This window comes from Physcomitrium patens, chromosome 3, assembly GCF_059467195.1.
Source record: "Physcomitrium patens ecotype Gransden chromosome 3, ASM5946719v1, whole genome shotgun sequence".
Classification (NCBI taxonomy): Eukaryota; Viridiplantae; Streptophyta; class Bryopsida; order Funariales; family Funariaceae; genus Physcomitrium; species Physcomitrium patens.
Window position 1 is genome coordinate 20,434,535 of NC_143412.1, and position 14,704 is coordinate 20,449,238.

The 14,704-nt window shown below is 39.6% G+C and overlaps 2 protein-coding genes across 6 annotated transcripts; one reads left to right on the forward strand and one right to left on the reverse strand.

The window, feature by feature from the left end:
- The first annotated feature begins 3,529 nt into the window (after window positions 1–3,529).
- Window positions 3,530–8,368, forward strand: LOC112280641 (uncharacterized). Of its 4 annotated transcripts, none has more exons than XM_090249155.1 (10): window positions 3,530–4,590; window positions 4,995–5,129; window positions 5,318–5,434; window positions 5,556–5,616; window positions 5,784–6,076; window positions 6,257–6,511; window positions 6,899–7,190; window positions 7,445–7,550; window positions 7,701–7,803; window positions 7,974–8,368. In XM_090249155.1, exons 2-10 carry the CDS (start codon window positions 5,124–5,126, stop codon window positions 8,295–8,297), a joined length of 1,557 nt encoding a protein of 518 aa, XP_090105281.1. In that variant the 5' UTR covers window positions 3,530–4,590; window positions 4,995–5,123; the 3' UTR covers window positions 8,298–8,368. The 4 variants fall into 4 exon arrangements, with proteins under 4 accessions (XP_090105281.1, XP_024372104.1, XP_024372103.1 ...); XM_024516336.3 differs by having other exon boundaries at window positions 3,531–4,590; window positions 5,051–5,129; XM_024516335.3 differs by having other exon boundaries at window positions 4,213–4,616.
- Window positions 7,799–14,053, reverse strand: LOC112280643 (uncharacterized). Of its 2 annotated transcripts, XM_090249156.1 has the most exons (5): window positions 13,926–14,053; window positions 10,358–13,210; window positions 9,983–10,222; window positions 8,645–9,878; window positions 7,799–8,429 (listed from the first exon to the last, which is right to left on the reverse strand). In XM_090249156.1, exons 2-4 carry the CDS (start codon window positions 10,892–10,894, stop codon window positions 9,141–9,143), a joined length of 1,515 nt encoding a protein of 504 aa, XP_090105282.1. In that variant the 5' UTR covers window positions 10,895–13,210; window positions 13,926–14,053; the 3' UTR covers window positions 7,799–8,429; window positions 8,645–9,140. The 2 variants fall into 2 exon arrangements, with proteins under 2 accessions (XP_090105282.1, XP_024372108.1); XM_024516340.3 differs by lacking the exon at window positions 13,926–14,053 and having other exon boundaries at window positions 7,799–8,453; window positions 10,358–11,040.
- Window positions 14,054–14,704: the final 651 nt, after the last annotated feature.

Consider the following 14,704-nt stretch of genomic DNA (forward strand, 5'->3'; position numbering starts at 1 on the left):
CAACTACTAAGATTTCAACATCATCTTGAATAGAATGTATCTTATTTCTATAAAATATATATATATATATATATATATATATATTTAAAATATTATATAGTATTAAAGACTATATTTAGATCTAGATGCAACTTAATTGATAGATGATTGCAACTTCAATTAGCTAACCTTGGTCTTACTAATAACTACTAAATACATCTATGATTTAATTCTAAGATTATAGGAAAATTTTCATTTCCAAGTTTTTACTCAAGATGTTAGAGTACACTTGTTGGAAAAACAAGTTGTTATCATAAAATGTTGTTTTTAAAAGAACAGATAATTCCATAACAACAAATAGCAAGAAATCTTGTCTTAATTTTCATCTTCATCATATTTTTTCTTAAACAAATTAATATTCTTTTATTTTGTCCATTTTTTTGTACTTCCAAGATTAATTAGTGCTATTTTATTGTCAGCAAAGATAATATTAGAAATAATGTCCATAATAAACTTGACATCAAAGTAGAACTTATCTTAACATAGATCCAAAAACATAGTAGCTTAGGCAAAATTAAGCAAGTAGCTTTCATGCTTCAAAAGTTTTGTCTTCATTGCAATAGTATACACCAACATGAGGGCTTTGTACACGAGTGATTTTACAAGATTCCTGAATGATAACTATTTAACGGCATTAAAAAAAAAAAAAAAAGGTCTACAATTCAAAGTATTGGTACTTTTAGTATTTTGGTATGTTTGTCATTACCCATGATATTGTGCCAGTTCAAAGCTTGATTATCAAAAAATATGTTTATGTATAATATTTAGCAATACCACCATCTTTATTAATCTCATAGGCAGCTCTAAAGTGATAAGCAAGAATACCACTCAAAGCTGATTGGATATGCAAATAAACATTTTGAGCATTTTTTAATTGACATTCTATGTACATTGAGCAACCATCAATAACTTAAAAATGGTCTCATATCCATGAGATTAATACTTTTATATTATATTTCAAAGTATTGTTAAGATTGTAATTGAAAACAAGTATATCATCTTTTTATATGGCTTTCTAATTCATTATCAGTATTGCTTATAAATGGATTCTTGCTAGCCTTATAATCATCCATAATGTCTTTGCATCATAATACAAATGCACGTAGAAACAATAAAATGAATTAAACAAAAAAAAGCAAGAAAATCAAAGGATTGTAAAATATTAGCTTAGTAGATTAACTGGCTTGAGTTGTAGCTAGTTGATAAACATTATTAATTGGCTAGTTCTTAAGTTTGGCTTCATGGCTTATTTATTTTTAGATGGCTAAGTATCTAATGCATATGATCTAAATTATTAAATATATAAAATAATAATAATAATAATAATAATAATAAAAAAATCTACAAGAATGATTTATATCTACTTACTTCTATATATTGATATATTTAAGTTTTTTAAAAATCTAAATTAAGTATATATGACCATAATAAATCAATTTATAATGTTTTTGGTTATATCTTATTTTTAGATCAAATTTTATGATTAAAAGCCAACATTCTAATACCACATGTCTATTTTTATAATAATAATAATTTTCATTTTTTATTATATCATGTTTTTGTTTAAATTCAAAATTATATTCACTTATTATCTTTAATGTGTATAGGTTTTTATAAATAAAATTAGTACTTAAATTATTATGTATTGTATTTTTTTGATTTTTAAAAATAATATTTTTACAAATAATTATAATAAAATTCTATTTTTTTATACAAATACATCATCCTTGATATTCTTTTTCTTATATAGATTTGTAATAGTAATAAAATTATTTTATTAATCATCTTTCAAAATGTATTATAAAAAATAGAATTTTTAAATATATTTCTAGATTTATTTAACTTTTTTTGTAGAAATGATTCTAATTTTTGGAGATGGCTTTATTACATTTGAGCATCCAAACATTGTAAGCACATTTGAGATGCCTTTATTACATTTGAACATCCAAAAATTTTACTAGAGATGACAAACATTATTTTTAGACCATCTATTAAACTTACTTAAGATTCGTAATTAAAAATCTATAATATAAGATCTATAATATAATAAAATAACATAAATTTATTATGAGCTTAAAAAATTATGATTAAGAATTGGCTATTATAGTTATTTAAAAACATCAATTAAAAAAGTAAACTAACATCAATCACTTGGCTGATATTTTTTTTGTATTTTTTTTTTAATAAAAATATTTCCTTTTAAAAAAAAAATTACTATTATTTTCTTAGATTAAAAGGCATTAGAATAAAAAAATTAGTGGATTGGTTGTTTAATAAAAATTTAAAAAGAGAAGAAAAGAAAAGAAATATTTATAATAAAATATTAAACATATAATATAAAATAATTTTTTTAATGAAGTAGGATATAATTGTATAAAATATGTCATAAAACAATCTACAATTAAATATTATTTAAAAAATTATCAAATATGACTAATCAAATTTAAGTAGAACCATTTTTAAAGAAAATATTTGATTATTGTAGTTTTAGAATATATATTACAAAGGCTCTCCTAAGTAATAAGCATAGTTCTTAATAGTTAAGAGGTCCCATGTATAATCCTAAGAGGTGCCACAAGCTTTAGCTTATTTAAATAATAATTTAGTATATCATACAATATTATTTTAAGAAATTGTATCTTCTCTAAGGCTACTCTCATCACCTTTAAGCTATTATCTTAAGTTGACTTATTAAAAAAAAATTAGACATGTCCAAATTCTTTTTTAGATCAATACTAATTTCAAATATTTATCATTTCTAATGCTCAATTTCGAGGTGATTCTCTATGGTTGTATAGAATAAAGATAGAATATTATTTTTAGAAAGTATTAATTGAGAATATAAAGAGCAAGGCTAAAAGTCATAGGTTCTATTTTAAACGACCCAATTTTACTAAGGACAAAATTTTAAAAAATGATAAAAACAAGTATATGTTGCATTTAAAAATATCATCTTTAACTTGAAGAACCAATAGTGGACACTAGCAATTCTTTAATTCATTGTTCTACTATTGATCCACTTTCCTCTAACACATCCTTCTCCTACAACACCATCCAATGCTTATATTTGATTTGAAACTAACACATCCTTCTCCTACAACACCATCAATGCTTATATTTGATTTGAAACTAACACATCCTTCTCCTACAACACCATCAATGCTTATATTTGATTTGAAACTAACTCATCCTTCTCCTACAACACCATCCAATCCAATGCTTATATTTGATTTGAAACTCTAGACACATTTCTATTGAACAAATTTCTATTGGATACATCAGTATCTATATGAGAACAATATGTAGAGTTTTGGCTATTTTCCATACAGGGACAAATGCACAACACTTACATACACAAATCAATCTATCAATAAAATGTTTAAAAATGTAAGTGAGACGTTAGAAGCGAAGAGTGATCAGTGTCGCATCATGAAGGTGGAAAGCTATAAAGCTGGTTGTCAGTGAGAACCTTACCTCCAACGTTCCACGCTATCGCCGCACCAGAGAATGGAAGCTTTGCCTGTGCACATCGACCGCACTTGCGGTGCCGAGCAAAGCCATTGCTGCCGGGTTCTCAGAGTCATGGTGACTGTGCAGTTCAGGAACGCAGTAGCTGCTTTTGCAATGGCTGGACCATTTTCTCTTCTGCTGCGAAGCATTTGTCCGTGATTGGGCTGATTGATAGGATAACATATCCTTGCAGCCCTTAATCACAGGTTTTCCACAGCTCCTGTTCTAGTCTGAGAGCAAACAGGGGGTTGAGGTTGTAGATGTTCTCATTTCTACAGTGCAGGGCTTGGATTCGGGAAAGGGTTGTCCAGTATTGGTCACGATTAGGCGATGTCGCAAACTTACCATGGTCGTCACGCGTTCTTGAGAAAGGATACGTTTCCGTGGTGAAAGACTGTCTGTGACACTTGAGGATGATCACAAGGCTGTAAGTTAGTATCGAGCTTCCGACCTCTTCCACACCCCTGCTAACCCTTGCCACTAGCCTGGCCGTTTCTCACAGAGTCGAAGTATCTCCAAACAATGAAAATGCTTAACGAAGAATATTTGCCAACGAGCACTGAATCACATGGCGAACACCAATCTCATTTGTTATGGACATATGCTGACATTGTAACGACCGTCCACAGGGGGATTTTTGTGACCTACTCCAATGTGTCTCACAAAATAGTCACGACTGTAGCTAGTGAATCGCTGATGATACTTCGGTATGGTTGCTAAAAGCTCTAAACACGGGCCGGAGAAGTCGGTACTGATGGAATGCATCCGTCAGACAAGTACAATTGATGATGAACAGAAGTGCTTTCATCCAGATGTTCAAAGCTGTGAGTAGAAGCACACTCTGGGTGGCAAAGTTTAAAACTCGTCACTCAGCTTGCAAGATATTAACGAGGCAGAGAATTTTGGGTGCGGAGCGGTGGCGATGGAGGTCACCTACGGAAATTTTGAAGAGCTGTTGCCTTGTATTGAGTCGGCCATTTCTTCTTGCCAATTCATTGCAATCGATGGAGAATTCTCAGGCCTCACACTCACGCATCCGCGGTACGTTGTTTGGCAACTTAATTAAGGTGAGCTGAAATGTAAGAAATAGGCTTTAATGAGGTATTGCTTGCAGTTTAATAGATTTTTTCGAATTTCTTGAATTCTTAACTGTGGGTTTTAGGTTTCTGGGTTGTTACCCTACTCCCTTGAGGAAATTTGCGTGAGCTCTAGTGGCTCAGTGTGAAGAATATTAACAACTTAATTATGGTAACTAGGTTCAAGGGCGCATTGATTAGTATTACTGATAGCCGGTATGTGATCTATTTTGTAATCATTTTCAGGGATTGAACTCAAAATTATCGCGCTTCATGCGTTCCTGAAAGCTGTTGTAGAGCACATTACTCACTCTTATTTGGAATAATCTTATGCCGTGATGTTGCGTCACCATGAGTCATGTGTTGCAGGGTTCAGAGTTCACGGGCGTGGTATGCTTACGATGTTCATGTCCTATTAAATGCAGAAGAGAAGAGGTCCTGGATGATGCCGAACAGCTTTACGCGAGAGTTAGGACATCCGCCCAGCATTTTCTCATAATGCAGGTTTATTTCTTACCTTGATGTTTTTCATACTGTATCCAATTCTACATGATCTTCATACATAGGCACACAATCAGGTGCGCTTCTTTAAGTTCACACTCTGGAAATAGACTGCATTTGTCACATGTTATATTCCTATTCTAATATAATCTCAGTGATTTTCTTGTTCTTTAAAAAATTCTCTTGGACAGTTTGGGCTGTCCGCATTCCACTGGAATGTTGAGGATAGCTGCTATCAAGCCCAAACCTTCAACTTCTACACCTTTCCGCGTTCTAATGGAGGATCAGACGTGCGATTTACTTGTCAGGTACAGCAATCGTATCATTTTTTCATCTTTATACGATCTTTCTAGTTTGGGACTCCATCATCAAACTTATGTGAAGTGATGTTACTCTTATCATACGGCTAATTTACTGCTCGTATTACAGGCTTCGTCTTTAGATTTTCTTCGTGAGCACGGTTTTGACTTCAACAAGTTCATATACTCAGGTTCATATACTATCTTCATTAACGCTGTTGAAATTTTTTCAGAAATAACATATCGAGTACGAGTTTGGGTTCGGTTGTCTAATTAAAGACTGTAAAGATGCAGTTTCTGAACACGAATTGTCGGGCACGGGATTTCTATATTTATTAGTCACCAAAGTGTGATGCAGGTATACCGTATGTCACTCTTGAGCAGCTGAAGCTGGACAAAAAATCTGAGGCGCGGGATTCAAGAGACCCGATTGTCTTGACAAAGGAGGAGGATCGCAATTTTGTTGAACAACAATTGGAAACTGTGCGCACATGGGTAGAACGCACTGTTGCAAGGGAGGCTTCAAGTGAAAGCTCGGATTCAGACCCTGCCACGCTTGTATTGGAACCCAGTAATAGCTATCTTCGTGCTGCTTTATACCAACATTTGGAGCAAGAGTTTGGCAAATCAGATTTCTTTGTGGAGCTTTTGGTAGGTTCTTTTATGCGATAATTTTCGGGTTCATTGTCACTAGCTGTTGTAGAAGTCATTGCATGAACCTTGCACACGCACATTATCATGTATATTATCATTATCAAATTGTGCTTACCATGTGAGTGCAATTCCAGTCAGCGTATCAGTGAGTGTTGAAATGAGTGGTGTTGGTGGCAGAGGACCCCGGGGGCTCGTAAGTCTAGTTTGAAGTTGACGAGAGCCACATCAGCAGTCGTTGCAGCTCAGGAATCTGAAGTGGCTGCGAAGAGGCAAAAGCAACTGGAACGATCTAAAGGGTTTGCGAACGTGATGCAGTGTCTAACGACTTGCAACAAGCCGATTGTGGGACACAACATGCTACTAGACTTAGCATATCTGTATCAGCAATTTATTGGAACCCTTCCTCCAACTTTAGATGAGTTTCGGGCGCATGTAAGTGAAGTGGATGAGATGGATGCATATTGCTACGCAATGTTGAATCTTTATCTGATTGTGTTACAGAAAGGCCTGAGGTACTGCTCATGTATAATAAACCCTAAATGGCTGGACTGCCCTCTTAATTTTGAGAAGAGGGCTTTGCACTATATCTAGGAGTATGGTAACCTGCTTTGCTGGTTTGAGACTTATTCGTTTTCATATTTACATCACATCAGAATATTCATTCTGTTCATGCAACTGTGAATGTAAGTACTTGTTTTTAATATTGAGTACGTCACAGCCACAAGAAGCATGATACTCTGCCTGTGACGTGCTTTCTTGGATAGAGAAATCTTTCCAAGTAAGAATCTACGCTGATAAGTTTATGGGGGTGTTGAATAGGTTAAGCTTCTATTTCCAGGTGGGGTTTACGACACCAAGTACTTGGCTGAATTCTTTCCCGTACTCCTTCCTGCTACTTCACTTGAGGAACTTCACACTTCTCTGGCACCGAAACATGATGATGTGAAGGGAGATGAAGACGTGAAAGAAAGTAACGAGGAATTGGCGAGTATTCCTGATCCTGCAAATGATGTACATGATGTCAATGGAGAGGGATCAATGGAACCCAGCACAGTGCAAAACCAAGAAGAAGCCCAAAGTGTGCACGTGATTACTGCAAATCTCTCTTCTGGTAAGAGAATATATCCTTTAAGCAAGGCAATGTATTTGAAACATGTGTCTGAATCACAAAATTCAGAACGTTTTTAGGTTGTCTTGTATGCTCTTATGAGATATGTAACCCACCATGTTATTGATATCAGATTTATCAGACGATTTACGTGATGACCTAAGAATTTTCTAACGTTTTCTTGTTCATTACTGCTATCTTTTTGGATATCATCCCTACCTGAAGGATGGAAACTCTTTATCTGGTATTTGTAACAGACTCCGGACAATTGACTAACGTGCAATTACCAAGAGTGGATCATGCTGACCAGTTTGATCGATACAAAAGTACATCTGATGAGTTAGGCCGCTACCATGAAGCTGGGTATGTTCTTTTGAGGCCAAATGAGGGTTCCAAAATATCAGGAACTTTGATCCACGCTTAATTTACGTCAGATATGGTTTCTGGTCTGCTTACTAGGAAGTGATCAAGATATCTATATTGCTCTAATTAGACGTATTGTACTGAATGCAGATTCGATGCCTACATGACCGGAACAATATTTTCATGGCTTTGCAAGCTCCTTGAAGCCCGAGGAAGAATTTGTGCTCTTGGCAGTAGTCCTGTGGACATTCTGGTGAATAAAATCTGACAGACTTTTTCCATTATGTATTACATGTGCCACAGTTGATATGATCATTCAGAAAAAGCCGGTTTTTGTTTTGCTCATTCTTTAGTACGAACATACTCTTATTGAAGAAATGTGTCGTAATGGTGCTAAGTCCAGTAAGGTTTTGATGTTTCCAGGCAGTAAAAGAATATGGAAACAGAATAGCAGTACGGCGATGCGACCTGCCCTTTCTTCCTCTGGAGGGCCCCATTCCTACACCCGACCGCTCTTCCATGTTTCTAGTATCGTCTACCAATGGTTTGCCGTTGCCATCTCAAGATGAGCTCCTGCTCCGCTTCAGCACCCTAGGTTGTCCCGTTGATAGGGTTTTGTGGCTCAATCAAATGACATGTTATTTGACATTGAAGGAGAAGAAGGGAGAGTTTGACGTTGCACAAGCTATCAAGGCAGCCGAGTGGCCCTTTACATTCGGTTCTTTCAGAAGTCCTTCTGAATTATAAGAGCCCCTTATTCAGCTGTAGCACTCTCTTCTTGAGCAATCTCAAAATACTTGGAACTGCCGTTTCATTTACTCGTGGCATTGTTCATTGCACACGCTAAGCACGTTCCGTTCTCATGAAATACTGGTATTTCTGCAAGTAAATACATTTAAATATCTACACGACGCGAATCATGTCAGCAAGAACGCCACTATTATGTAACCATCCTTAACCAAAAGAAAACACCTCTGTAGAGAAATCATTTACTTCTCACACTCCAGTGTTTTGTATATGGCCAAGGTGTTAGAAAGACAAGGCAGATAGTCTTCTGCTAACAACTGTTTCACACTGGTATCTCAGAGTCTTACCTGCAAGATTAGTGTGGTTGTGCATAAAAATTTCATGGGCAGCTTCCATTCTCCTACCCTAAACCTCAGAAATTGGGCAGAGATCTGCACATCTATCATCTTCTAGAGAAGGCCAAGCGACGTGATCGTTCGTCACCCTGCCCTGCAAAGAATTCTTGGATATGAAAGATAGAACGTTTTGCTATTTCCTTCTTTGCAAGTTATGCTCCTACCAGTCGCCAGGACCTCACCATTGTCGTCCCTTGGGAATTATGAACAAAGCTTTTAGAAGCACCATCAATTCATGTACTCATCCATGTTACGCCTGCTGTACCGATCCACCTCACGTTCATGTGTCCTGGTTGGCTTCAGACCTGCTGAAAATCTAATTCACTACAATGTCTGCAATGTTCAAAGATTCTCTCGTAAACCTCAACCGTGAAGGCGTTAATGCTTCAATGTCTCCAGCCCTACCGGTCTCAAATCTAGTGCTACATGTTCAATCTCATCTTAGAAATCAAACCTCTTCCTCTTGCACAACCTCAACCTCCGGGACCCTAATTTGTACTTCATTAAACCCGCTCCCTAGAAATTCACCAACTGTTGTCAACTGCTCATCTTCCATCGACTTCAAATCCTCATCAGGTATCTGTGATGTATTACCCTCGTTACTAGAAGCTTCACTCGTCTCTTCTCCACCCGTCTCTCTTCCGTCTTCCTGCATCCTCACATACTCCATTGGCGGACCATAGCCATCTGCTTGTAATCCAAACCTTTGCTTTGGGATTAATCTCCTCAAAGGTTGGATCTTCGACTCTTCTTCTACATTATCGCTCTCGGTATCGACAGATTTCTGTGCAAAATCCTCGTCAGAAGCGGATACCTGCGATTGATTTGGTTGCGAATCGCTCTGTGTATTGCTGTTGTCTTGCTCCCAAAAATCCTGAGAGTAGGAATTGCTATCTTGAATCCGTGTAAATTTCATCGGTGGATCATACGTATCTGCTTGTGCACGTACTGGAAACTCTCCCTCTGTCTGCGTTCGATTTAATCTTCTCAAAGCCTGAAGCTTCGGATCATCCTCCACAACAGGCTCAAATTCCTCGTAATCTAGCTGCGTCAGCCGCCATCTCCTCGCAGTCTGCGGTTCGGGAGCGAGAAAATCCTTGTCAAATTCCCTTCGATCTAAGCTACTCTCCGGTAGCATATCTATGGACTCCGGTACCCTGGCCTTCACGGATTGCGTGTCTCGCCCCTGCAACGAAAATCCGTCTCGATTGTGTCAATGCGTTGGATGCATGAAAAGAGACTGACTCATATGATTCTCAAGCTTGAGAGACTTCGAGCTTTGAAGATTACCTTCACAGCTGGAGGTACGAGAGACGAAGAAGACGAGCCTGCTCTCAGGGTCTGGACTAAATCTTCAAACAGCGGCCGCTCAATGCAAGGATCCTCTGAAAGCCAAAGATCCATGTCTGGGAGGTAGACGTCACGAACGGCCATGAAGCGGGATAGGCTTTTGATATCAGACAAGACGAGAACCTCCACTAGCTCGCCAACTTGCACCTGGTTCTTCTTGCTCGGCATCACTACCTTCATCTAAAAAATCATTCTCCCAATTCAGGAAAATTTTAAGCTTCAAATCCAACATTTTCAAAAATAAAATAAAATAAAATTGTGACAATATCCTGAGTAATATCGACTAAACCGACACGAAGAGAGGCGAGTTGATACCTCGAGAGTAGCTGAGCTCCCATCTCCAATTACAAGTTTCAGAAAGGGTTTAACAGGGGCTTGTGATTCAAAAATTTCTTGAAACACATCGTCGCTCCGCGGTCTTCGCGCAGGCTTCACCACCTTCACGGCGAGCACGCGGGCTCTCCAAAGCCCTGCATAGGGGTACTGAAGCCGGAGGAAGGTATTGGCAAAGGTGGTGCTCAGAACGGGATCCCAAGCCCAGTACAAGGACGCCATGGCAGCAGCCATGGTGTTGTAATTGTAGAACAACACGGAGCCTGCAAGTGAGATCGCCAGCCGCGCCAGCCATGTCGATGGAGTGCCCAGCTTCTGTAGCCTCTGCTCCCCGGAGCCCGTCCACGGTAGCACTGCTCCAATCTCATCCTGCTTTAGGCGCATAATTTTGGGCCTCACCTTCGTAGACGCAGTCACAGCAACGCGAAATCCATGCTTGTGTACCAGAGGTTTTACAGCCCCGGACCTACTTCCGAAACTCCCTGCCCTGTCTAACCTCAACCCCATTCCTTGTAGCATCTTGAATCAGAAGAACCAGGTGCAATTCTAAGTGGAAAAAAGGGGAAAAATGAAAGAAAAAAAAGAAAAATGCTCAAAATTTGGTCTTCATCACGTCTTCTATCATCGTTCTACTTCGGAATTCGAATCATCTAAATTCCCTACAAGTCACGCCATACTCACCATACGTTTGAAAGCCTCCAGAGGCCAAAAACCCTATTCCCTCTGATCACGCCTCACATGCTCTCAGACTGATGATGAAGGATCCTCTACTTCCAGCTAAAGACTAGAATCGACGTAGTCGCAGCCAGTTGGTGTTACCAACGTTGTGGGAAAGGGAAAATTAGTTCGTGAGCACCCACAGAAAGTTGTGGTCCATCTTTTGCACTCATCGTTTGGATTTCCGATGTGGGTAACATTAAACAAAAGGTACAAGTCTAGTAAAATATCAAACGTAAACAAATGTCGAAGTTTCGAGCGGGGAAGTCGTCCGAAGAGGCGGACCCAATAATGCTGGTATGGATCAATCTAATCTATGTGGGTATTATGATGTCTGTCTTGGTGAGCCAGTCTGGTTTTCGGTATTGGAAGGTCTGTTTCATTCGGCATTTTTTATAGCAAAGTTACAATTATATATCAGAAACCACGACCCACACTTAATTTGGTTGCGACCTGCAATTTCCAGCAGCTTCAAGACTATTCGATGGACTAGAAACTGTACTCTCCTACAGTCGTTGCCAACTAAGATGTTGCAAGCAGATCTCACGCACAGATGCAAGAACCTCACGACCATTGAACCCAGAAAAATTACACTAACTTAAACAATTGTAAAGTGAATGCTCAGGAGCGCAAGCTCCGAATTTCGCAGTTGTACTCAGAATTTGGAACACCTGAGAACTGTTAAGAAAGAGGTTTGTACGTTACTATCCAATCCTTGTCTATTTGTTCAAATCTTCAACTAAAACCCAGACACATAGTGTTGCAGTACAGAAACGATTGTCTACATCTTGGGTGTAGAGTCCTTCACAACGGCACTCACAGGAGAGTCATGTTCGGATAATCGCACAGCCGAGACAACTAATAGTTAAGGCTTTATTCCTTAACTGGATGTTACAGCCCAGCTTAAGCTTAAACATTCAACAGAGTAGCGCTGTCCTTGACAAAGGTTTTCACTAATACAGCATACATCCCAAGGATCAAACAATATGTACTCACTTTTTTCCTGGCGTGTAGCCACGGTTCCATTGACAACTCTACAATATCCTTGTGATTCGATTGTTACCTTTTGGACATTACGTGCACCTGACTGCTTCATTCCTCTGCAAATTCCGACATCACAGACAAAATCTCTCCGGGGCACTTATTAATTTTTTCATAACGAAGAGATCCCGCGTGCGCGCGCACGAGTGAGAGCGAGAGAGTTAGGGATGGAGACGGCATCAAAATTCCCTTCTCAAGAACTGTGTTCTGGGTATTGCAGTAATGAGTTAGGGTTTGCCTGACCACGAGGAAAGGGGGTGGATTTCCTCAGAGGAAGAGGAGAGCAGTGGTGAGAGCTCCGATTGCGAGGAGCAACGACGAGACTGTGAGGGTGGAGCCTGCCGCAGGATAGCCGGGGCTAGTACTGTTACCCTGGTGATCAAAGATGACGGTGAGGTTATTTTGGTTTACTAAGCACGGAGGGACAAGAAGGTAGGTCATGTCGTTGTAGGAGACATCGATGTAGTTGATCTTCTTGTGCGTGCAGAAGGTGGAGGGGATGGAGCCCGTAAGGTGGTTGTTCTTGAGGTCCAGGTGCCGTAGGTTCTGGATGTTAACCAGGGTGGAGGGTATGTCGTTGCGGAGGTTGGCGTTGTTGATGGTGATCAACACGAGAGTGGTGGAGAAATCTCCCCACTGCTGAGGGATGGGGCCGTTGAAGAGCACCCACTCGATCTTGAGTTTCTGCAATTGGGTGAGCGCCACCAGCCCTGCGCCAACTGTGCCTTGGTAGCTCGGGCTGCGGTATGGCTGCTGGTTTGTGCCAGAGGATCCCACGATGTTGATCTCCAAAATTGCGCCATCTGACTCGCGACATGTGATGCCCTTCCATGCGCAGCAGTTCACAGTGCTATCACTCCAGGTGTTGAACACTCCGTTCGTGTCCACGAACCCATTCTTGAAGTCTAGCAGTGTCTGTTTATCCGCTGCCGAGCAGTCCCATGCTCTGCATCCTGAGACGGCTGAACAGACCACCACTAAGAACGCCACCAAGCGGTTCATTCTTCTGCCATTCCCTACCATTTTTAAGCCTCCTGCTGGTGATTCGACACTGAAGGAATCGCGTTTTGTTACAACCTGTTAAATTTTGCAAGAAATCCAACAGAAAACCTTCGGTTAGTCTAGTTTAAGTTCTTTGGACGACGTTCGACGCTTCCAGGTGAAGACAACTCTCATTCAAGGTCTGGTAACTCATTCGAAACGTACGTTGCTACAATCGTGCACAACTGCGTCCCGGTAAGCAGGCAGCACTGCGGCTGCAATTCTAACATCTTAGCCTTCAGAAACACCGAGGAAGAGGTTCTACAGGTGCAACCACATGACCGGAACGACGATTTCTAGCGTCAAATTCACCGCAGGCAGCCCAAGTATGAATCCCGTTCTTCGTGAAGATGGGAAGTTTCATGACAAAGAGAATGCTGACACCGGTGACATACAAATTGCTTGCAATACACTTGCTGGGCACTCGTATCGTTCACAACTGCTAAGAAAAACTCGAAAACCGGCAGTTGGAGGAACACATTATAAAAATTCTAACCCCAAATTGCATTGACCAAGTTTTGGACATTGCTAGATAGGACGTGGAGCTTGAGCTACAACGACTGATCCAACTCAAATCCACGGTCATCAACACATGTGCAATTGTCATAGACCTCGCTAGCAGAACATCACACCATCAGAAATGTTTAACTCTCACATCCCTTCGAAATCTTGGTTCAACTCTCTCTTCTTCATAGACAATCCATGTAGTTACCACAATCAAGCATACGGCATGGAAATGCAGAGGACAAACCTGATGCAACTCTGCCTCTCAGAAGCTCCTCACTTCTTCATCAGCGATAATGGTGATGGAGAACAGAACACTCCGACTGTATTTTTCTCTTCTCAAGAAACTGTCGGCTTGGGGATTCAACGTCATGCGCTGTGAGCATTCGACAGACGTAGTGGAGGCTCTCAAAGAGCAAAAGCAAGATGCGGAAGCAAACTGGATGGTGGACCAGGTAAAGGGGGCCTATCTCTTAAATCAATCTAATTTTTTATCTTTTGCATAACATTGTCGTTCTTATCGAAATTTCAATCACGTTGTTAGCCGTTGATAGAATGATTTCAATTCCCTAGCTTCAGATTAGCAGAAATTACGTTGATAGTCTATAAGCAGCAAGCAGCTCATGAGCACTGTTGACAATGATGCTGCTAACCGATGCCTGGGGACGGAAAGTGGTAGCTTTGCCCTGCCATGTCATGCGTTGTACCATTTGACTGAATCAACCATAGCTAATCCATTGCGACTGTCAGGCATCTTCTCCCAAAATTATTGCACGCCCACTCAAGATATGACTCCAATTATGGCTTTCTCTCGCTACCTTGCTTCGACCTCCGCGCGCTTCATTTTCTTTTCTTACTACCTAAGCCCATTCCAGCCACCTGCCTGCCGGCATCTGTATGGTTGGAGTCATATCCTCCACTGTGCCATGCAATGAAAACAATTTCTTTTCCCGCTATAATTAAATTTCCTATCTAAACTTAGATTGGTTGCTCCTTTGTCTCTACTCCAGAACCACTTCATGGTTC